Source organism: Lagopus leucura, unplaced genomic scaffold, assembly GCF_019238085.1.
Source record: "Lagopus leucura isolate 7727_CA_CO unplaced genomic scaffold, USGS_WTPT01 Super-Scaffold_100009, whole genome shotgun sequence".
Lineage (NCBI taxonomy): Eukaryota > Metazoa > Chordata > Aves > Galliformes > Phasianidae > Lagopus > Lagopus leucura.
This window is the reverse complement of record NW_024962266.1, coordinates 23,913,344-23,937,848: the sequence shown is the minus strand read 5'-3', so window position 1 is coordinate 23,937,848 and position 24,505 is coordinate 23,913,344. Positions and strand designations below refer to the sequence as shown.

Here is a 24,505-nt window from a genome sequence, read left to right as displayed (position 1 = left end):
GAACATTCCCCATGTATATTCTGATTTGCATAGCTATTGCACCCTATTGCAGTTTCAGCAGCAATTTGTTTTAGATTTTAGCTAATGATCAGACAAAAAGGTTGATTGGTTTCAGTGCATAGGAGCCAAGCTGAGGTTTTTGCAGGCTGTGCTAGCTTTCGTGCCACTGGCATGGAAATTTGCCCAGGTTGTCCTGATTATTCAGCACTCAGGTAGCTGGGCAGGTATCCTGAACAGCACTGCGTGGCCCTGGAAATGGGGAGGTAGCTCAGCAGCAACTACTTGCACTGTGTCTAATCCTGCAGGTATGGGTGGGCACATAGAGAACTATTTAAGACGCTGCTCCTTCTGCAGCGGGCAGTTAATGTCCTGGGACTGAGAGCCCCGAGCAGTGCTCATGCCCTACGTATGACTGTACCAAGCCTGGTTCCTTTTCTGAACAGCAGAATTTTTATCTTTCTCAGTCCTGCTTACATTAGCTTTATTTTGAATCCTATCTTTCCTGCAAAGCAGGCTGTGTAATCATCATTTCGTAACAATTAATGCTGCTGTTGGAGATGCTGCTGATATCACTAATACCCACCACAGGAGTCCTGTGGGTAGCAGCAGGCTATAGATCCCCTCTTTCTTGACACTCACTTCACTTCTCTTTCTGCCACTGAGATGTTGTCCCCATCAGGGTGTTAGGAGATATTTTATTAGGTATTTAGTTCCTGGGAGAATCAGAATGTCACTTCTGTATTCCCACCGTCTCATTCTGAAGCCCCAGGAGCTCCTTGTTTTTTCCACTAGTGCATCGAGTCACATTCATGGCTCAGTGCCGTGTTGGAAGGTGTGAACATGGCTGTTTCACTAGGGAGGAATTAGCTGGGCTGGAACTGCAGTCAGAATGTGTGGTGTTCATCAGACCAAAATAACAGCAGCTTGGGAACACAGCCACATGCTCTGCAGAACCCCCAGTGGCACCATTCATTTAGTGTTGGGTCAGAGAGAAACCAAAGGCGTTCCCCATAACACCTCCATCTTCTGGAGGTGCAGCACCCGCTGCTAATCCGTGTGGACTCAGCACAGCCATCCCAGCCTGGGCTACAGTGCAGAAAACAGCATCGAACTATTGCAAAGGCACAGTTCCATGGCCAAAGGCAGGATGGACACTGAATAGGAGACATTAATCTCAACTGTGCAGAGGGAGAAAAAGTTGTGGGGTTTTTTATTTGTTTGCTTTTAACCAAATTCTTCTAAGAGCCAGAAACACCAATGCAAACTCAGAATTTCTGATTCCATTTAGAATTGCTCTGATAGTGCTATAGATTGCAGAATAACAGAATCACCTGTGCTTGTAGGTGTAATATTGGGTTATTTGTGGAACCTCCATCTACCATCTCCTGCCTTTCATTAATGTCTTTAAAAGATTCTGAGGCTGATATTAAGTGAAGATTTTCTTTGTATCTAACAAGAAATCACTTGCCAAATTAGTATAGCTTCAGGAATCCCTTTGATGAATTAAAAAGTTACACAGGTCCTAATTCTGCAACACATTTAAGCATGTTTATTTGTATGCTAAATTCAACTCTGTTCAGCAGAGCACTGAAGATATATTTCCAATGTCCATAAATCCCAATAAATGGTACTACTGAAGTTAATGTGCCCTAAGTCAGATGTGGTGCTAAATTGTGCAGTTGTAGCAGGAAGCTGGTAGGAACATAAAATAACAGTTCCCTGTCCTGGAAATGCCTGCCATCCAAATACAGAGGTAGGACAAGGTAGAGGAGAAAGCAGCAGAAGGATGCAGTACACAGCTGTAAGGGTTTCTTTGTCAGTCACCTTGCCACATGTGCACTTTGTTCTCGTGGGGTTGGTGTGATGCTGCCAGCACTCAGCCCTTCCTGAGCTCCAGCCCTGTGCACATCTGCACAGCCTTCTCTGTGCCATGCCAGCCCGGTGACAAATCCTGTCTCTGCAGTGCATACATAGACAAAGCCAGCGACACAGCGGAGCAGGTGATTCTGATAGACAGCCAGCTGAACTCTCCGGAAGGGCTGGCGATTGACTGGGTTCATAAGAATATCTACTGGACGGATTCTGGAAACAAGACTATCTCAGTGGCCACTGCAGATGGGAGCAGGAGGAGGACACTTTTTAACAGCGACCTCAGTGAGCCGAGAGCCATTGCTGTTGATCCCACACGGAGGTGAGTGTGAAAAGGAAATGTTTGTGCTTTTCAGACGGAATTCCAGTTGTCTTTCTGCCTCCCACAAAACTCATGTGCATCACACGTGCCATAAATTGGATCCTAACAGATTTACTTCCATGTTTAAAGATAAGGGCCTCTGTAAGGGCTTACACAGGACTGCTGAGGTGCTTCAAAGAGCTGGTTCAGGTAAATCTCTGCATGGCGGCTGCTGTAAGAGAAAGTTTTGAAAATTATGCTGGGTTGTGAGCCAGGAAGGCCTGAGCTCAGGCACTCAGGTTATGTTGGGAAATCACATAAGTATGACAGGAGTGTGGGATAAGCGAAGTCTACACATCTACCACAGACACCATGAGATAGTTTGGGGTTTGATATCCTGGTGTAAGTTCTGTGGCAGAGTAACCTGTGGGACAGGAGCAGGGCAGCTCCACTAAATGTGTATCAAGGTAAACTGAAGTGACCAGGGGCCTTTGCAACATCAAGCAGAGAGCACTTAACACTCTCCCCAATCAGTAGTTCAAATTTCTTACCCTGGGGTCCAATTCACTGTCTCCTTGCATCCATCTCTTTTAGGTTCATGTACTGGTCTGACTGGGGAGACAAAGCGAAGATTGAGAAAGCAGGCCTCAATGGTGTGGGGCGGCAAGTGCTGGTGTCTGACAACATTGAGTGGCCAAATGGCATCACGCTTGGTAAGCAGCTGGGTCACAGCTACAGGATCCACCGTGGCTAATGTAAATGTCTTGTAAAGTAGGCAAATGCAGCCAGAGTTAAAGACATCCACGTTTAGCACCACGCAGGTGTGAGGTTCTCCACTTGCTGTTATGTTTGAAAATTCTGTCCATAAAAGGATGTAGGAGAAAATGTTACAACCGTTGCATATGTTGAAGTGCTACTGCTGTGAACAAATAATGTTATCCTTTAGTAATTAAGAAATTAATTAATGGCTTGTTTTATTGCAGAATTTGTTCTTTGTTGGCACTCATCCACTGGCGTTCAGTTTAGTGAACCTCATCCAAAATAAGCAGATTTGCTCCAGGAAGAGACATTCAGTTCACAGCATTCTAAATAACACTGGGCCCTTCCCTCCCGCTTTTACCTGCATCCTCCCCAAAATCTTTCTGGTCTGGGGAAGAAGGTTTCCACTGCTGCCATTCCCTCAGCCTGCAGCAGAAGGACTTTTGGAACCCAGCATTCTTCATCACAGAACATGTGTTAATCACGCAGCTCCTTCAGAAAGATGTCAGTTTTGAAGCCCAGTTGTTATTTTCCAGCAAGAGGCCAACAACTAAGTAGGACTGAGTGGCCCTGGAGGAGCACCTCTGGGAAGCCCAAAGTGCAGCTGCCCTGCTCCTTCTGGTACCAAACAATGCTGTCAGTCCGGCATTCACACACACACACACACACCCCAGAATGTTTCTCTTTTTTAATCTTAGAAGGTCTTATCCCAGCATATCTGGGCACTGAGTCAAAATCACAACTAGTGTTAAAAAAAACTTTTAAAAGCCTAATAATAAAGAGATTAGTCATGCTGCCAGCAGGAAAAAAATGCTGGGAAGTGCAAAAGAATTGCAGAAGCTGTGTGTAATTTTGCTTCATTGTGTTTTACTTCTCAGATTTGCTGAATCAGCGTCTCTATTGGGTGGACTCCAAATTGCATTCACTCTCCTGCATTGATTTCAATGGCAGCAACAGAAAAGTTCTGATTTCTTCTGTTGATGATCTGAGCCATCCTTTTGGCTTGGCAGTGTTTGAGGTAAGAGTCAATATCGGGTGAGAAAAGACTGGAGACTGCAAGAGGTCTCAAAGCTCTTCTTGATTGAAAGCTCTGCCTTTTGCATAGCGCAGAAAGCTGAGTGAGGGCGTTTGCTGCTATAGTAACTGATTAACCTGGTGTGGGTTCAGCAGGGAAAATAGTTTTCTAAAGCCCTTAATCAGGAGTGATGCATCGCCTCACGCTTTTACCTTACGTAGTACAAGTGAATCCCTGAGGGGCAGGCAGTGCTTGGTTATGGCTCCCACATGACTGCACAATAGTCATGGCTTTCCCTTGAGGTGGACTGAGCCAAACGCCCGTGCAGAGGCTGAAACTGTTAGCAAGAGACAGGAGAAACCACTTGCTGCGATTAGCAGTGGGCAGCCGTTCACCCAGTGACACTGCAGCATGTCCTGAGTCTGCTGCTGCTGAGTCAGACTTTGAGGGGAGCTGCATGGATCACGGCAGCTGCCCAGCCCCCTGCCGAGCACCCTGCTGTGCCCAGCATTTTTGTTTCACGTGCATGCTTGTGTTGCACTTTCCAGCGCTAACAGAATCCTCAGGGGAGGACGGCCCCATAAGTCTGGGGGTCGATTGCTTGCGCTGTCCTCTGGCCATTCCAGTATCTGCAGAAGTGTCCTCAAACATTCTCACCTGTGGCAGGAGTCTGAAGGCTGCAGTGGGCAGTACGTGTGCCAGGCGCTCACAGGGCTCCCCCTGCAGTCACTGAGCACCAGTGCGTTGCTGAGTTGGGGATTTGGCATTCAAAAGGTATTTATTTGTTCACCTAGTTCAGGAGGGCAGATAGTTCACTTTCAGCTTCAGCTGCTGCTGTTATGACACACAAATCCTGCCAGACATCAGAGCAATGTCTCCGTACAAAAAACTGCAAGTCTGATCCTACAAAAACATATGCCTATCTTCACAAACAAGGCTTCTGGCCCCTAATTAAACTTAAAAACCCAATTGCATTCTTGTATGATTGTAGATTCTTGTAGTACTCATCTCACTCCTGTTTTTAAAAAACCAAAAAGGTGCAGGAACATCCCAAAAGGTCCAGAATTTGGATATAACCAAATTCCTGCTCCCTCAATCTCACAGCGACTCCAAATTACTGAGCACTCCTAAACACTATTGCACTACTGCGCTTTTTAGACATGCAAAAGAAAAGAGCTGCACATGGAAGTACCGTAAAACCAAAGTTATCCCAGCACAGGAAAACAGCGCATTGATTTTTGTGACTACTAGAAGTTAGTCCAGCTTGAGTTGGAACTGGGCAGGGTGGTCAGGTCAGAAATCCTATGTATTTCCTGCAGGACAGAGTGTTCTGGACTGACCTGGAGAATGAAGCAATCTTCAGTGCCAACAGGCTGAGTGGCTTGGACATCTCTGTTTTAGCAGAAAATCTCAATAATCCTCACGACATCGTTGTATTTCATGAATTAAAGCAGCCCAAAGGTAAGACGTGTCTCTTGTGTCCTTAAATCAGATTTATTTGAGCTACTAAATGAACTGCTTCCTGATGGTTTCTGATGAGAGAAAAAGCACAGGTAATAATGTGAAATCAATGCCTGATGTTTGAAGTTGCTGCATAATTAATTCAACAGCAGCACCTACTGAAAAATCTGCCACTTGTTAATTGCTGTTTAATTAGTGTCTTTGATAGCAGAATTACTCTCATTACTGTGATCACTTTCCATTCATTACATATTTAGGCCATACTGCAGCCTGGAAGTGTCACAGCAAGGTGAGCATATGTAGAATGGCACTCAGCACCAGGCTGCTGAGCAAATAACATAAAAAACTGCTTCATGACACCAGGAAGCCAGCTTCTGACCCAGGATAACTGAAGTTCACCCTGAGAAAGTTCAGTGAGGAGCATGGCTTGTGTCCATCTGCTGTTACTGTGAGCATGTACAGATGCTCTCCTCACTCAGCAGCATCAGTCTGTGAATGTTCTAAATAATTATTAGTGGCAATCAGCAAGCCATTCAGATATCATCTTTATTGTGCAGAATCTGAACCACTGGCTTGTGAATGAGTACATTATGACAAAAGCAGCTGGAGCTGTGTGAAGCTGTTAATTTTTTATTTGCCAATCTCTCCTCAGTTTTTATAGCAGTACGTAAGGTTTTACTCCAAACTGTAAAGATGATTAAGGAGGGCAATTGATCAAGGTAGAGAGTTGAAACGAGTCTTCTTAAGAGGCTTAATGGTTCTTTGCTGAAGGGAAAAAAAAAATAACTTGTCTTTTCTTCTGTCTTTGAATAGCTCCAGACTCCTGTGAGCTCAGCCCCCAGCCAAACGGAGGCTGTGAGTATTTGTGTCTTCCTGCACCTCACATCTCTCCCCATTCCCCCAAGTACACGTGTGCCTGTCCTGACAACATGTGGCTGGGTCCTGACATGAAAAAATGCTACAAAGGTAAATACAATCATATCACTGTTGTGCTGTCCCAATAAAACTGTACTTAATGGTGGAACACATACATTAGCTTTGGAATTCCACATATATTCTGTCTTCTGAACACAGCATTGCACTATTCCTTATTGAAAACCTGTATTATTTTTTGAAAGCATCATCAGGAAAAAATGAGGAAAAGAAGGGATGATCCCTAGGACTGAAAATGTGGATGGTCAATAAGTGATATACATTTGCCATGTTTCTGCTCTGTAGATACTGGATCGGGAAAGGCCACAATCATTGCTGAAGAGACTGGTGGTTACAGTATAATTTTCCCTAACGTGCAGATAGATCCTGGTACAAATTCAGTACCTTCTCAAAAAATGAGTACTTTAATTTATTAACCATCTTCCAGACAGAGTACTTCACTACTATTAATTAATTAAAGCTTGATTTCAGAAAAAAAAATTCTGCAGCTGGAGATCTATCAGTTCTGTGCTCGGCAAGTAGAACTGGAATTTGATTTCTGTTTCTAACCAGCAAACAACACAATCCGCCCTGTTTGTGATTTGCTGTTTTGTTTCATCATTGCTTTTGCTTTTCAGATCTTCCAACTACTCCAGCTACCACAGTGGTTCCTACAACCACAGCATCTCATCCTGTCACTGCCTCCACTGTGACTGTAACTGGCAGAGCCAACACCACCACCGCCGTCGTCCCCAGAGCTGTATCAGAAGCCACGACTGCCACCCCGAGTTCTCATTCAACCACATCCATCCTCATCGATTCTGAGATGACCACTGGAAACAGCAACTTGTCACAGCACTGTAAGTGTATGAGATTCTTCTTTTCTTTTTCAATTTATGCATTACCACGAAATCTCACGAACAAGTAGCAGACTGTACCTAACAGCCGAGCTATAGAAGGTCATATGAAGGCACATCTTCTTGCATAGCAGGAGAAATCAGGTATTCTGTATGCAGATGCCTCTGTTCTGATCAGGTGGTTCCAGTTGCTCAGGATCTTAGGGCACTCGTGTCAGGCTTTCATCCCATGTGTGTAAAGCTGACTCTAGAGATAAGGCCCTGCAATATGTATACTTGCCCTGGGCTCACTACTAGTCCACCTTGGCTTCAGTGTTGTTTGTAGTGCTGCTGACCTAAATATGAATGAGTCTACAGGTGGCTTATGTATTTTGCTTAATAGTGTTGTGATCCAACACAAGCTATGAGTGAGACAAACTTCCTGTCCAGCTGTAGCCCTGTCGGACATTTGGGAATACTGCAGTCCAAGTCAAGCTGCTGCTGCTTTGCATGGCTGGGCTCTGTGTTAACGTGGCCTGATCCATGAAATACAGTAGAAGTTGTGCATTACATGGCACAAAAGTAGTCTGAGGGCATCAACAGGCTCTCCTGAAGTTTACCCTACATTATGAGGGAAGAATGAAACCCCAGTCTATCATTACAGTGCTATCACATCATCCCTCCAGCTTGTGCTGTCTCACGTAAAACTGAAAAGCTGACCTGCTTTTCCAAAATCAATTCTAATCCAAAGAAGAATTTATTCTTCCAAACTGTCGTTGAAGACCTCAAACAGATCCAGATTGCTTTAACAGACTAATAGATTAAAATACTTCACTTAAAAAAAACATTTCAATAACTGGAACAGGTTGTTTTCATTGCACTTGGAAAGCAAAAATAAGCCATCCTGCTTTGACTACGATGCCTCTTTGAAGCAATCAGTGAACTCGCTTTGTAGTGCATGGGGGAAAATAGAATCTGATTTATAAAATTCGCTCTTGTAAGTCCTGCTTGTGCAAATTTCCTTTCAAATGTAATAATTAACTTAAGCCATAGATGCTAAGTTCTTTTAAGTATCTGTGTTTGAATAGTCTGACCTATTATTAGGTGAATAGTCATATAATGGAACAATCTGCCAAGGGGAATTGTTTAAAAGGATAAATTGACTTTTAAGTTTCATGAATTGATGAATCTGAAGACAAACTACAGTTAGTTTCCTTCTTCTATATTCCAGCTACTTTAACACAACTATTTTCTGTGCTGATCCCCTATTATTAGAGCTCAGAGCAAACATTTTGAGGTCACTCTTGCATGCTGTAGCAGGCTGCAGCAACCACTGATGTATGTGGTGACCAGCTCCATAGCTGTACATGGTACGTGTAGATGCACACATGCATGTGCACACAGAGCAGGTACTGCATTCCTAAGAAACAGTTCAGCTCAACCCAGCCCAGCCTTCTGTGTACGTGTGTCTCTTTCTATTCTGCTCCCTGATTATTTAATTCCAAAACTTTTTATGAACTCTTTGGTAACAAATACTTTGTGATGGGCAGAACAACAGCTTACTGCCATAAAGCATTCTTTAGCTGTGGCTTTAAAACCTGTGAACGAGTGAAATATTTCTGTAATTACAGATTCGAATAATGGCCAAGGCTTTGATTCAACTGTGACAGCAGCTGTTATTGGAATTGTCATTCCTGTTGGTAAGCTGATTTGATTTAAACACTGAAGGAGATCATTCTGAAATATTAGTGTAAATAAACTTTTGTGACTCTCAAGATTGGGGGGTGGGAGAGAGTAGAGGAACTGCTGAAATGAGTCTGGATTTGAGACAGTAGTGAAGGATATAGACTTGCCTAGGAACATCTCGGCAGATTCCTCCTTTCTCCACAAAACTGGCTAACAGCAGTTTTTGCCTCCTTTCATCAGTGGTTATTGGCTTGCTGTGCATGGGGGGATACCTCATCTGGAGAAACTGGAAACGGAAGAACACTAAAAGCATGAATTTTGATAATCCAGTATATAGGAAGACAACAGAAGAGGAAGATGAAGATGAAATCCATATTGGTCGGACTGCCCAAATTGGACATGTCTATCCAGCAGTAAGTATCTGAGGAACCTGCTGACACAGATGCATTTTGCTGAGAATTTGGCTTAGAGAATTATCTCTCACATTGTTGGAGATTTGATGTTATTAGTTCTGTTTTTTGTCATTATATAATTCAGTAATCACTGAACAGGCAGAAGACTAAACTTGTCTTAAAATAGAGTGGTGTGTATAATAAGATGCTGTTAAATGAAGAGCATCTGTTCTAATCAGTACAGACAGTCTGCTTTACACTTGCTGTCTTTCCATCTCAAGAGCTCAATATGTGACAACTGATGACTTATCTTCTGAAAGGTTCCACGTTGCTCAGACTCCTACCAAGTACCTGAACTATTTTAAGGATAACTTCAGTTTCCATGCAAACCAGGGAGAAATTGTATTTTCCATATAATAGAACAGTGCAAAAGTCAGATTTCTCACAAGGGGAAGTGTAAGAAGTTAAGGAAATTTGTCTTGGCAACATTAATCTTTACAAAAATGAAATACTCACTTTGTCAGTAAATCCTTTGTATGCAGAAAAAAAGAGAAACTGTTGTGCGTGGCAGCTGGTCTGCATTGGAGCTTCCTTCCAAGAAGCTGCCCTCACAAGATGAAGCACTGGCAGTAATAACTGCTTTGTATTTTCAGAAGAGAGAAAGATCTTGAGTGAGTGAAGGTGATAGTTTCTGTAGGAAGGTAGGAACTTAACTAATGCCCTGTATTACCTGAAAGTCACCTAGAAGTGCGTCAGTCCTTACAAGGAATTCTATCCATGTAATGTACAAGTAAAGTGAACTGTCCAATGCCTCTGTAGTAAAACTTCAGGGAGGGACCTCATTTAGGGGAAAAATCAGTACATGAAATAGTATTTGTCACCATTACATGAAGGCAGCAAAGAGATTTTTAACAGGAAATACAACTTGAAACCAAATTCTGATACTGTTGCTCGTGTATCAGAATTCACAAGTCACAGATTTTCTCCTCAAGTTTGCTTTTCTTCCTTCACAGCGTGTAGCACTGAGCTTAGAAGACGATGGGTTGCCGTAAGGACAGAGTTGCTGCTTCAACCAGAACGCACCGAACAAGTTTTCTTTGGATCACAAAACCTGCTTCTTTATTTGAATCATTATTTATGTTGCAGAAGGGTAACCACAGAGTTATAATGAACTGCAAACATCCAAAGGATGTGAGAGTTTTGTATGTATAATCTTTTATACACATTTTAACTTGTTGCACTACCCATTTGTGATAGTCAATAAGCAACTGCTGAGCTACTAACTCAATGTACATAACCAGCAGGCTGACGGTTCAGTAGCTACTGCTTTATTTTAAGACTATATTTATAGATATTTTGTAAATATACTGAATATGCTTTGTGGCTATCCATCAACATAAGTAAAATAAGTCCTGTACAGACCGTTTAGAAATATTTATTAACAAAATCTGGATTATAAGATCTGATCTGTAAATATAGTAGAGGGGTGAGAGTATTTATTTTTTGTATGTTTGGCTTGCTGTGCATAGATTATCTGTGTATATATCTATCTAGTCTAGATAGATATATAGGCATATAAATATATACATATATATAAATATATACATATATTTTAAAACTACTGGGCTATGTTTATGAAAATTAGGGATAACTGAATTTTTACCAGGTGTTTGAAGTTCACTTTCAAATCTAAAGACGCAAAGTAAGAAACAGCTGTACTGTAAGACAGCCCATAAATGACAGCCATAACAGACAGGGCTTCTGTTTCCCAAAGTGGCCTGCAAGGGTTGCTTTCACCTTTTCCAGTTTAGCCAGCTTCACCTGCACTGCTTTGAGCTGTAGAGCTGTTGCTAACAGCATTTCAAGCAGGAGGAGCTCCTACAGTGACCCCATTTTTCATTCTGTACTGTTGCTTTTTACAGGTTGGTACTAATCTGATTTTTTTCATTTGTTTCTAACAATAAACCTAAATCTTTTGCCCTCCATTAGGCATCCTGCTCCTCTCACATGCATTTAGAATTAGCAGAAACAAAGGTTGAGACACATTCTCTCAGATACCCAAAGTGAGCATTCAGGAAGGCTCATCAGGAAATAGTCCCACAATAACAGAAGGTAATCCCTTACCTTCTGGATCCTTTCCCCCACTCCTTTCTTCATTGAGAGTCTCAATTTAGGAGGTACTGTGGGGCAGTGTCTTAGTTCAGCATAAGTGGAATTCATTAAAGTGCAGCAGCTGTCATCAAAGCGAATGCCTGCACTGTGGAAGATCTGACATAAGAGTGCGAGACAAGGTTCAAAACTCACAGCTCTATCAATAGCTGATTCCTGGAATTCAGTGGTATCTGAAAAAAAACAAAACATCACAGGAAAAAGAGGTTGAAAGCATTCTGCTCTGTTAGTAACTGCCTTTCATTCTCTATGATTCCCAAACTTTGTTTCTCTCTCCTGCAGACTTCAATAGCACTGTTACCATCACCCCATAAGACAGCGAAGAGTCTAAATATGCACCATGTCTCCTAAGAGTTACAATGAACCAAGATTAAAATAGTTGACATAATCCTGCTGCAGAAATAGGCAATAAGGAGTCCAGGCATTCTTATATTTACTCCTTTGATGGCAGAAAGATATATATTTAAATAGGCTCCTCCTGCAGAAGAACATCACCTTTGTGATGGCCTGGGATTCCAAGATACTGCGTTAGGAAGGAGAAATCAAGAACAGCCTCTTTCTCTTGCTAAACTAGCCTCCTTTCCTACACAGCTACTTCCCCCACCCCTTCAGTTCCAGTAGCTTATTTAAGGTCTGTGTACTGAAACAGAAAACATTAATGTAAGGCTCTGCACTCAGGTTCACCAAGTTTCCTATCAAACCACAGCAGGTGCTGATTGTTCACCTCAAAGGGCACAAACAGGCAGTAAGGCCAAAAGCAAGGCCTTCTTCCAGCTGGTGTTTTTCACCTGTTCCATGCAGCAGAGAGGACTGTCCAGGTCCTCCTCCCCCTCTCTCTCATTGTGGTACAGATTGCTGGTGTGAGCTGAGGGTAGCAATGTTGTTTGGCAGGGTTGTTCAGAAGACCCTCCGCTTTTCTTAGCTCATGCTGTGAGACTCCCAGGAAGTAGATGAGTTAAGGTGAGTTGGACTTGAATTCTTGACTAAGAAAGGAACATGGTGTCTAAAGACCTAGGGTAGCACTCCCCTACTTTCACTCAAACTACTCACTTCACAGCCTTTGTAGACAACATCTAAAGAATCAAGCACCCTTCTGTTCAGATTTGAGATTTTAAGGCAGTACAGAAGTGACTGAGATACCCAGTTACTGTTCCAAGGTGTGAAGCTGTGTCTGCAAATTCATGCACTGTGTGCACGAAGAAAAACTGAGAGAAGGCTGTATGTGACAACATTGTAACTAACAGACATGTAAATAGATTTGGAAGTTCTACAGTTTTGATACTTTTCTAAGAGGACGTACACACAAACCTGTATAAACCGTGTAAAAAAGGCTGCGTTTTTTGTAAATGAACTCAATGTGCAGTGTTGATTTCAACTAAACACCTTTTTATTTAAGAAATTATTTTAAATAACAGTTCAGGTTGTTAGGATGATATTTAACATTGTGAACACTTCTGATCCGTCTTGTCATGTTGGAGTTCTGTTAAAGTAAGTTCTTGCTTGGTGCCTTTTGTGTTTCAGTTTTTGGTATGGACAAAAGGACCAGGGAGGGGTGGGGAGGGATCTGCTGTGTAACACGTGCTGTACTTACATGAACAAGGATTACTGAAAACCAAATGAATACATTTGTAAAACAGTGCACTGTTTCTATAGAAAGATTAAATTTTTTTTATCTGCGCCTACTGAGCTAATTACATTTTAGCACTGAAAATGCTGTCTCTTAGAACTGGTACTGTACTGCATTTTGGTCTGCCTTTTCCTTAGCTCTGAATTGTTAAAACTGGAAGAGGGGCTTAGGGCCCTGTTGGCATACTTTAGCTGTTCTCTTTGGAATTTCACCATCTGTAGCAGCTACAGCATCATAACTGGAATAACAAAGACAGGTTACGGCCAGCTTTAAGTAAGCAGACTGTTTTGTTTAGCAGAGGGCTGAGACTTGGAAAGTCCCCTCCATCCGAAGTCATTCTATGCACTGTTAAAGCCTTCAGAAGTAGTGTGTATCTTTTCAATTAAAATATTTCAATTAAACATGTTAGGAGAGTAATACAGCAGCAAATAGAAGTAATTACCAGAAAAAACAGAGTGCTCCATGTCCAATCTATTGGGTGGCAGCCAGCCCAGGCCAGGTTGGAACCAGAATGGGTCTTAAGGTCCCTTCCTCTCCCTCCCTCCCTCTCTCTCTCTCTCTCTCTCTAGATAGATAGATAGATAGATAGATAGATATACCACAGTCTATTTGCACATTAACACACTGGCCAACTCAAAGCAGTTATTAACAGAACACACTCACTTACTTTGCTGGTCCTGGTGCCCAAACAGCTAAAACAGGAGCACTTCAGAGGCAGCTGCAGTTGCTTTGGATGCCCTGGGAACAACACACAGGTTAACAAAGGTATCCACAAGTCCTGCAGCGCCAGCTTCATGCAGTCAAAGTTTGACACTTGTTGTGGATTATCCTGATGACAACAGCAGAGGTTTCAGCTATGAAGCTGTGTTACTGCAACATCTGGCAGCTGATCATTTCCTGGGATTTCTCAGCTAGCACATCAGGACCTGACAACAGAAAAAAAATACAGTCTTCTCAGCAGCAAGACTTGGGAATAGAAATATAAGGCTGTTACAGGGTGGAGGGCATACATAACAAGCAACCTGAAGCTGGTTAAAGTGCAATACAAATTCTGCCTTGTGAGGTAAAGGGATTTCCCACTCCTAAAGACAACCACCCACCATAAATATAGCAAAAAGCTCCTACAATGGAAACTCTGCATTCCACAGCACATAAAGATGGTCTTTAAAAAGTTCTTCACACAAGGATGGAGCCTCACCATAGAACACAGGTCTCCAACAGGGAACTTCCCTACCAACTCACTGAGTAAATCACATTCAGGATTTTTATCTTACGAATCAGCCGGACAAGGAATTAACTAGTAATTTATTTTCATGTATTTATTCCCCCTCTGGAACACAGCTGAGAGCACATACATTCATTTATTTTAAGCCATCACACAGTAAGGGGAATGGAAAACCTTATGGCCAAATGTTTAAGAAAAGCCCCTGAACTAATTGCTATTAAGCACAAACGTGTAAGGTCTAAGCAAAGAGAACACTGCAGTAATGCTCAGAAGATACACAGTACTTGCCAATTAAAGCTTATGTACAAGGTTTGATGACAGGAATTCTCTTAAGCTAAATCTAAGCACTAATAATGAAAGTCTGACAGAAGTGATTGGAAATATACACTCAATTATTATCAGCTAAAGGCATGTGACAATAACTTTTTCAAACACGTCAGCTCTGCAAGAGAGCAGATGAGGATAAGAGAATCTGGTGCTTTACAGAAAACTCATGATAAACATGGATTTTTAAGTTTCCAACATAACCTTGATCTTCCCATCTTAAGGCCAAACACAACTAAAAAAGGTACTGAGAAGGTGAACCAGGGTAATCAAACGAGCTTGTGCATCTTTTCAAAGCTTCAACTCAGTGGCAAAGGGAAACAACATTGAAAAGATAAGCTGTATAACACCTATATCTAAAATCATTATTCCCTAGTGCTTTATTTGCACCATTAATTACTCCCCATTTCTCACAGTACCAGAACTCGAAAGCATGCAGTGACATTTAATCAGATAGCAGATTCAAAATACATGAAAAAATACTCATGGAATGCATAACTACACTGGCACCCTCTGCAGCATTGTCCTGTGAGTGCAGGGCTGCCTGTGGCTCATTACAGCATTTCAGCTGCACCTTCTGGACCCTGAGGCAGCAAACTCAGGAAGCTGAAAGCTGGGCACACACAGGGGTAGCCACATACACTGTGTCCTCATCTCTTCCTCAGCATCCATTACAAGCTACTGTCAGAAATTAGATAGAGTAGACACAACAGACTGCAACACAATCAGGTGAGTAATTTCTTGTATTTGCTTTCCTTCCTGTTTAAATTATCTTATTTTCTACAGACTGCACAGAAATTTCTTTAGAAAACACAATCACTGAAGCTTAACAAACGTTGTCCAAGTGAACAAAGCAGTGCATGGACATCAGAGCAAGCTGGTTCCACTCACAACAGCACCAGGCAATTACACACTGTCCTTCCTCCATGCTTTAATCTTTGCAGCATGAAAAATGAACCCACATCTTCATTAAACATTTTATAACAGGCCCAGATAATTACATGCTAAGAATTCCTGCAAATTTGGTGCAAGAACACACATGGCCCAAGTTTGGCTGTCATTAATCTTACTGAAACTGTTTTAGGCACTTGCAGTTCACAATATCACTGTTGAATCCAAAAGAAGAAAAAACAAAATGCACGGTTTGGATCTCTCATAAATGAGAGTTGGTCTTTTTGCAGGAAAGGTTACATCTCAAATGTTTTTGCCACGTTGAGGTTAAGCAGATGTGCACTCCAAACCAGCATGGTAAGAAGTGACATTTATAAATGAGGTCTAAAATACATTTTTTTTCTTCTTTTGGTCATTTAAGAACTATTCAATAAAAACCACTGACAGACTGTCGTTGTGAATGCCTACTTTGTCTTTGCAGACAAGGAGAGAAAAACACACGGCAGGGACAGGGACCAGTAAGGTTGTCCCTCTCCTTACCTATCACTGCCAGCCCAGGACACAGCTACAGATCAGCACTGATGACTTTCAGAATCACCACTTTTAGCTGAACAACCACTAAATGCAGAACATTGGTTTTTTTTTCCCCTTCATTTGTGCTATCAGTTTACAGAAGCAGTCATTATGTAGTTTTAATACATATAGGCACTAACACATTACAGAATCACAGAATCACAGAATCACCCGGGTTGGAAGGGACCCCAAGGATCATGTAGTTCCAACCCCCCTGCCTAGCAGGGCCACCAAACATACACATTCAGATCAGGTTGCCCAGGACCCCGTCCAACCTGGCCTTAAACACGTCCAAGGACAGGGCATCCACAACCTCCCTGGGCAGCCCGTTCCAGGGCCTAACCACTCTCCTAGTAAAGAACTTCCCCCTAACATCCAACCTAAATCTTCCCTCCTTCAACTTAAAACCATTTCCCCTAGTCCTGCTGTTATCAGCCCTTTTGAAGAGTTTACTCCCCTCCTGGGTGTAGGTTCCCTTCAGGTATTGATAGGCTGCAATGAGGTCACCCCGCAGCCTTCTCTTCTCCAGGCTGAACAAGCCCAACTCCCTCAGCCAGTCCTCATAGGGGAGGTGCTCCAGCCCCCTGATCATCTTAGTCGCCCTCCTCTGGACCCTTTCCAAAATCTTAATGTCTTTCTTGTACTGAGGGCTCCACACCTGGACACAGTATTCCAGATGGGGCCTCACAAGAGCCGAGTAAAGAGGGACAATCACCTCCCTGTCCCTGCTGGCCACCCCTCTCCTGATGGAGCCCAGGATCCCATTTGCCTTTCGAGCTGCCAGAGCGCACTGCTGGCTCATATTCAGTCTCTCGTCCATCAGGACCCCCAGGTCCTTCTCTGCCGAGCTGCTCTCAAGGACCACTCCTCCCAGCCTGTACAGGTGCCTGGGGTTCTTCCGGCCCAAATGCAAAACCTTGCACTTTGCCGTGTTGAACCTCATCAGGTTCACCCGAGCCCAGCCCTCCAGCCTGTCGAGGTCCCTCTGAATGGCATCCCTTCCTTCCACCGTATCAACCGCACCACTCAGCTTGGTGTCGTCAGCAAACTTGCTGAGGGTGCACTCAATTCCCTCATCGATGTCATTAATAAAGATGTTAAAGAGCACCGGTCCCAAGACAGACCCTTGGGGGACACCACTTGTTACCGGCCTCCACCTGGACATAGAGCCATTGACCACCACCCTCTGTCTGCGGCCTTTCAACCAATTGCTTATCCATCGGGTCGTCCACCCATCAAATCCACTTCCCTCCAATTTGGAGATGAGGATGTGGTGGGGGACCATGTCAAAGGCCTTGCTCAGGTCCAGGTAAATGACATCGGTCGCCTTCCCTTTGTCCACCAATGCCGTCACTCCATCATAGAAGGCCACAAGATTAGTTAGGCATGACCTTCCTTTGGTGAAGCCGTGCTGGCTGTCTCGGATCACATGCTCATTCTTTATGTGACCGAGCATGTTGTCCAGGAGGATCTGTTCCATGATCTTCCCAGGCACGGAGGTGAGACTCACCGGCCTGTAGTTCCCCGGGTCCTCCCTGCTCCCCTTCTTGTATATGGGAGTGACATGACCCTTCCTCCAGTCGTTTGGGACCTCACCTGACAGCCACGACTTCTCAAATATGATGGAGAGCGGCTCGGCAACCACCTCAGCCAGCTCCTTCAGGACCCTGGGATGCACGCCATCCGGCCCCATAGACTTGTATTCATTCAGTCTAAGGAGGCACTCTCGGACTTGCTCTGCCCTTACAGTGGGGAGGGATTTACCTCCTTGGTCCCCACATAGAGGTTTGGGGATGCAGGGTTCAGGGACGTGAAAAAGACTAGAATCCTGGCCACCAGTGAAGACCGAGGTGAAGAACTCATTCAGCACCTCAGCTTTCTCTTCATCTGTTGAAGCCAGTTCTCCTTTTAAATTTACCAAAGTAGGTACGCCCGTTTTGGCCTGTCTCTTCTGGGCAATGCACCTGTAGAAGGTTTTCTTATTGTTTTTCACGTCCCTTGCCAAGTTCAGTTCTGCCTGCACCTTGGCTTCCCTGATCCCACGTCTGCAAGTCCGGACGGCATTCCTGTACTCTTCCCAGGTGACACAGCCTTGTTTCCAGAGCTTGTACACCCCTTTCTTCGCCCTCAGTTCTCTCAGCAGGTCCTTGCTGAGCCAAGCCGGTTTCCTACCTCGCCTGCCCACTTTCTTATTCAGAGGAATGGAGACCTCTTGTGCTTCCAGGAGGGCATCTTTGAAGAGCCGCCAGCTCTCCTCAACATCCTTGTCTTTGAGGGCAGCGCGCCAGGGGATCTTGGCCAGCAATCCATTGAGTAGCTTGAAGTCTGCTCTTCTGAAGTTCAGTGTCCTGTTCCTGCTCTTTGCCAGGCCCACATCGCTTGAGATCACAAACTCAACCAGGGCGTGGTCGCTGGAGCCCAGGCAGCCTCCAACCTTGACGCCTTTGATGATCTCCTCGGCGTTGGTGAGCAGCAGGTCCAGCAACGCTTCACCTCTGGTCGGTCTGTCCAATACCTGAACCAGAAAGCTATCATCAATGGATTCCAAGAGCCTTCTGGAGCTCTTGCAGCTCGCCGTGTGGTTTTCCCAGCAGATGTCCGGATGGTTGAAGTCCCCCACCAGGACAAGAGCCCGTGAGCCAGACATCTCACGCATCTGGAGCAAGAAAGCCTCGTCAACAGCCTCCCCTTGATCAGGTGGTCTGTAGTATACCCCTAACACCAGCTGACCTATATTTGTCCCATCTCTAATCCTAACCCACAGGCTCTCAACCTGTTCCTGACTGCTTCTCGTAGGGAGCTCCTCACAGTTTATCCAATCTCTGACATAGAGAGCAACTCCCCCACCCCTCCTACCTCGCCTATCTCTCCTAAAGAGTCTATAGCCGTCGATGGCAGTATCCCAATTGTGGGAGTCATCCCACCATGTTTCTGTGATAGCAACAAGGTCATAACTTCCCGAGTGCATCACTTCCCGAGTTTCCACTGTTAGAAGAAAAGTCTTCAAACCATCAACACTAGACTCTAAATAATAGATACACAGAGACATGAATGCATCCCAGTGCAAAGACAGGACATGGCCCCACCTGCACCCCTGCATAAATCACTGAGACACTCACAGAAGCACCCAGTGATCATGCTGCCCTTGATGACACTGCATTACCATGTACTTTCAGCTACACCATTACAGGGGGTGGCAAAAGACCATTTCTGGTATCAATGAGGTAAAAGGGACTAGGATCAGGAAACAAACAACAACAAACCAGTCAGTGGGAGTTATCCATTCCAACAGAGAATGTTCAAGTGTTTCTTTAGTTCACAGGGAACTGAAACAAGGCTCCTCCACCTGCATCTGAAATACAGCTCAAAGCCATTCAAGATGCACTCCTGTTCACAATAGCAGATGTTTCACCATGCCCAAACTACTTCAGGCCCTGTAGCCAGGGATGATCCAGCCACGGATCATGGATCAAACAATTCCAGATCTGCTACAAAAGGTCACATCTTACCACAAGCAACTTTGTGAGAATACATTCTCTTGAACTCCTCCCACAAGCCTAAAAAAAAGACCAATAAACTCCCCCTGCATCAACTCCAGCATTAACTACTCAGTAAGTCACACACAAAACAACAAGCCAATGATTTCTGGTTTTCTACTGTGTCTTCAATGTAGAAAGCAGGCATATTTTTGGTATCCACTGCACAGAAAGACTACCCTGAATTAACAGAGGGGGGGAAAAAGGGTAAGGAATGTGACAATATCACAACTGAAGTGGATGGGATATGAGAAAGCAAAATATCCATATTGGAAATAATCACAAAATAACGTAGCCTGCAGTTGCATCACGGACTCAGTAGATGTTGTGCACAGCAACTGTGTTATCATCCATCCAGTTCTCCCTCTCTGCACAGCAGCCTTGCAGGCCGATTCTGCATTGATTCCTCTGAACTGCAGCTGCACAACAAACTACCACAGACCATACAAACAGCTCAGGTCTCTAACACACTCCCTGCTACTACACAGCCAAGGGTCAAACACCCCCTCACATCTCAGCCAAGAAACAACAAAGCAGACTTCACATCCAAGTGCTGCTGTGGTCCCCCTCCCTTTAAAACTCATTGCCATTTAAATTAACAGAAGCACCAGAAGCTTTCTTGAGCAAAGTCATCAATCAATTCCAATCCACTTCTCCAGAAGAATGTAACTGAAGGGGAACTGTGCAGGACACTCACACAAGAACATAATGCACACGCTTTGCTTCCTAAGAAAAAAATGAAGTCAGCTTAGCTTTAGCAAAGAGAATTATTCATCCCTATGTACACCATAAAATTCAGGAAGGGTTCAACTGCAATATTCCAGTGCCCTTGCCAGAAATGTGCCAATTCCCAAGGCTATGGGAGGTGACAAGAAGTTCTGCCCTATTCTACTTTGTGAGGGTGGGGAAGAACAAAGAAAAAAAGAAAAAAAATCAAGAAACAATTCTCCAATATAATTTATAGCTTGGGCATCTGTAGCCTCATTCAATCACAACGTGGGAGAAAGAAAAGAAGCCATGGAAGATGCAGGTAGTTTAGCTCAGTTTAAGCAGAGGACCAGACAGAAAAAAAGGCAGAGGAGGAACCTCTCTTGTAAGCATCCTAGATACACTGGCACTTTTCTGCCATCTCAATCTGCCAAAACACCACTGGAAAACAGGGCTGGCAAAGTGCTTAGCAATAACATTTTCTGTAATTATGTTCAAAATATTTAAACAGCTATTTTTCTAAAGGCAAACAAAGAGCCCACCCAAATTGTTAAGCTTAATGCTTGCCTGCCACATTAGATTTCTGTCTGCTAAGCCCTCCACAAACAGCTGTGACTTGAAAGCCTGAACAAAAGACAGTAAATACTGCAGAAATTCCCTCCATTAATCTCTGATATTTATCTATCACAGACCACAGGCCATGCTCCAAAATTACATGATGTAGATCTCTATTTAAAAAAAAAAATCCATTTTAATTCAGAAATCCTTTTCAAAATTCTAGTTGATTTTACTCAGACATAACTGAGAGCAGCCCCAAGAGAAATCAAAGCAATCTGCAATTACCAAAATGAAACAAAGGGGTTGATAAACCAAGGTATCTTGAACTTCACTGAGTTCATGCACAGGATTAAGAAATTCCATCTCTACAAAGATCATCACAGAAATACTGTGTTGAGTGGATAATTCAGAGAGGGCACTAAAAAAATTGAGGAAGTTTTAGCAGAGACGTAGGAAAAATGCTACAGTATAAAAAAATAAACACACAGAAAGCTCTCTCCCTCCTCTCACAAGCTGAACTGTGAACTGAGCACTGGCTTCAGGGAAAAGCTGGCAGATACTTTGCTACATTAGAGGATTCTTATACTAGAATGTTCTCCATTTAGCAGAAAAAGCTGCAACAAATCAAAAGGCCATGAGCAGAAATCAGATAAATTCTATGAAAAGTGAATGTTTTTAAACTTTGCAGTAACTTCTCATTGGGTAAATTTATCAACTGGTGGCTTCTGAAGACCAAAGGGTTTTAACTTGATCCTACCATCAGTGGAAGACAACAGCAGGTGTGTATGAAATGCAGGAAAAGACCTTGATGCCTGAATTACTACAAGTTGAAAGGCACACATCACACACTTTGTCAAATTCCATTTTCTAAATGGCACCACGTAGCTTTAAAAATAGTAAGTGAAAGTCCCCTCCAATATCTAAATGATTATCTCTGTACTCACAGATATGGAATAAAGCCATCTAGGATTTTCCAGCAGCACCAGAACAGGCCTCCAACTGCCCTACAACACTCTATAAACACTTCACTGCTTATTTGCTGGTGTTTCATTTGAAAGCTTAGCTGCTATGAGTTCCTGAGAACAGCAGCACAGGTGGCAGTAAGTGCAGTTATAGACTTGGCTCTACAGAGCCTAAAACACACACAGGTGATGCTGAAGGGGACAGGGCAAAGTTCTATTCTTCAGCAGCCTTCAGTACGATTGGGCAAGCCTGATCCAGATTGCAGCTGCAGACTGAGAAAAGATTCTATTGAGAACAGCTCGAAACTGCCTGCCTTCTGAACTCCTTCATTACAACGCCCCGGCCTCATTGCAATAAAAAATTTATTTCAGTGCAGGAATATTGGAAAACAAAAAGCCAACAATTCAGAAACGATGACACGCTGCTGAGAAGCTGCACTGAGCAAAAATAATACAAGAGAGAACAACCACAATTCATCTTCCAACATGCTGAGTTTTAGAGATGACAGCATGGGATTGTCATTTTGCAGGAGTCAGGTTTTTTAAATACACAGTGGAACTTCCAGTCAACTTCATAACAGTTTATGCTAATACTTGACACAGTTATCCCCCTCTCTCCTAAGGGACCTACACACTGCTACCCACACAGCAGCCTACACAAGGCTCAGTTTAACCCTAAATCCTGAAGCAGAGCCTTTTAATCTACAGGCTTAGAAACTTTTGAATGTCAGTTAGTCGGTTCAAAGCAAAATCCTAGCAGAGACAACATAACATACAAATTCATTTTACAAAAGTACTGACAGCTATTAGTGATACATAGTCTAGAAAATACCCTTAGCTTTCATTTCACATCTCCTTTCTAGAGCATGCTCTGCCTTCACAACAAGTAGCAGTGAAATGGAGCACCTCTGGCTGCTTCTGCAGATCAGAAAGCTGCAGCCCCATTTTGGTTAATATTTTCTCCTTTAAGAAAAATCAACACATCAGGCTTATCAGAATATCTACATCATCAAATCCAAAGAGCATCAAGGATGTCAGACCATATTCACCCAGTACTGGCTACTGTCTTTTCCTCAAAAGATTAAGCAAGGTGGTTTCCACTGATCTGCTGAAGATTCCAGGCATCTCTTGCTCTTTTCAGCTGTAAAGAAGCTTTAACTCAAGTAAGCTATCCTTTCCAAATCAAATTTTGTTGGTTAACACCAATCTTATGTGATGTTAATTTCATCTACTTACCTGTGCAGCAGCAGGCATTGAGTATCTCTCCTTCTCAGCTTTATTTTTTAAGAAACTAACAAAAGCAGTCTGAACAACAATCAAAAACAACACGTCCTTCCAGAGAGACTGAGAAGAACTACTAAAGAAAGAGCATGATGTGTGAGTGAGACCACTGGCAATTAGAAAGAAACAAAGCAGCTGGACGTGAGCTGTGGGAGGGGACTGACACAGCTGACACTTGCTCTGAAGATTTGTTCATCTTCTAAGAACAAATTTGAACCTCACAGTATGCACACAGGTGCTGCTGACAGAAGAAATGCAAGTAACTAAGAAGAAATACATGCAGGATAACTATTTTAATTCTTGAATTCATGACAGCTTTGGCACCCGATCGTTAGTTCTGTTACTCAGTATAAAGCAAAAATCTTTGGCAGTTTGAGAATTGAACTCACATATAATTATTGAGCTGGCATTCTCTGTGTTCAGCATGCAAAGAAGTGCATGGTAAATTTCTGATGAAAAGACAGGCTCCTTAAGCCACCATGTTACGACAAGACAGGAAGAACAAAGATGACTGCCTTCTTTTCTACCAGCGCCCTAAAATTAACCACACAGAACTATGAATTAATGAATTCCAACGTAAACCTAAGCATTCTAGGCCTTTGACTAATGTAGAAAACAGTGCTCAAGGTATGATTTGTTGAGCTTTGCTGAGGGTGATGTTAGGACTTCCAAGTAGCTTATGATTGTATCCATTCACTCTAACAACCAAACCATACTCTCCAGCCATCAGTTCATACTCCAGTTTAGCAACATCAACTTCAGAAACAGAACAGAAAATCTTAATCAAAGGTTAGCAGGCATGCTGCATATAGGGGATGTCAATATAAAGTCACAGGCAGAAGATTAGGCAACATTCACCATTCATCATTACCATAAAGGTTATAAGCTACTTTCCTACTGAGGCAGCTGCACTAACACCTACAGTATGAATTTATTCTTTCCTGAAGAAAACATTCCATTCCCTGTCTTCTAGGGAACATAGCTACTGAGCAACAGGAAAATTATATGAAAGGAGGAACATGTTTATAATAGGTATTAGATCTTTTAACTGATGCTACTTCATCACTGATGCAGTGTTCTGCCTTGGCTTGCAAGGCAGATGACAGAGAGATATTCTTACCTCTGTGCAGATCACTGCACCTGTGGAGAAATCAGGTGGAAACGTATCACATAAGAAAGAGAATCTTCTTTACATAAGAAAGAAAAAAGAGGAGGAGCTTCAAGTATATGAGCATTTTTCTTCTAGACTATTCTGAGATTCTGTGTTTTTTCCCCCCACCAACCTGCATACTCTGAACTACTTTCAAGTCTAAAGAGAACTTGGAATTGTAGATATCTAGCATTAAGAACCAAAAATTCCACTCGTGGTGAAAACAGATTTCATACCTATTCAGTTTTCAAATTGTTCAAGACTGGCAAA

At 43.1% G+C, this 24,505-nt stretch overlaps 1 protein-coding gene across 1 annotated transcript in view; it reads left to right on the top strand.

Moving 5' to 3' along the window:
• LRP8 (LDL receptor related protein 8) overlaps window positions 1–10,748 on the top strand; it is a 150,604-nt gene extending 139,856 nt beyond the window's left edge. The window contains exons 11-19 of the mRNA XM_042873653.1: window positions 1,964–2,191; window positions 2,765–2,883; window positions 3,808–3,947; window positions 5,264–5,405; window positions 6,219–6,371; window positions 6,956–7,177; window positions 8,785–8,853; window positions 9,080–9,252; window positions 10,245–10,748. Coding sequence (XP_042729587.1) covers window positions 1,964–2,191; window positions 2,765–2,883; window positions 3,808–3,947; window positions 5,264–5,405; window positions 6,219–6,371; window positions 6,956–7,177; window positions 8,785–8,853; window positions 9,080–9,252; window positions 10,245–10,283 — 1,285 coding nt within the window. The 3' untranslated portion in view covers window positions 10,284–10,748. The remainder of the gene's footprint in view (window positions 1–1,963; window positions 2,192–2,764; window positions 2,884–3,807; window positions 3,948–5,263; window positions 5,406–6,218; window positions 6,372–6,955; window positions 7,178–8,784; window positions 8,854–9,079; window positions 9,253–10,244) is intronic.
• The last annotated feature ends 13,757 nt before the right edge of the window (window positions 10,749–24,505 follow it).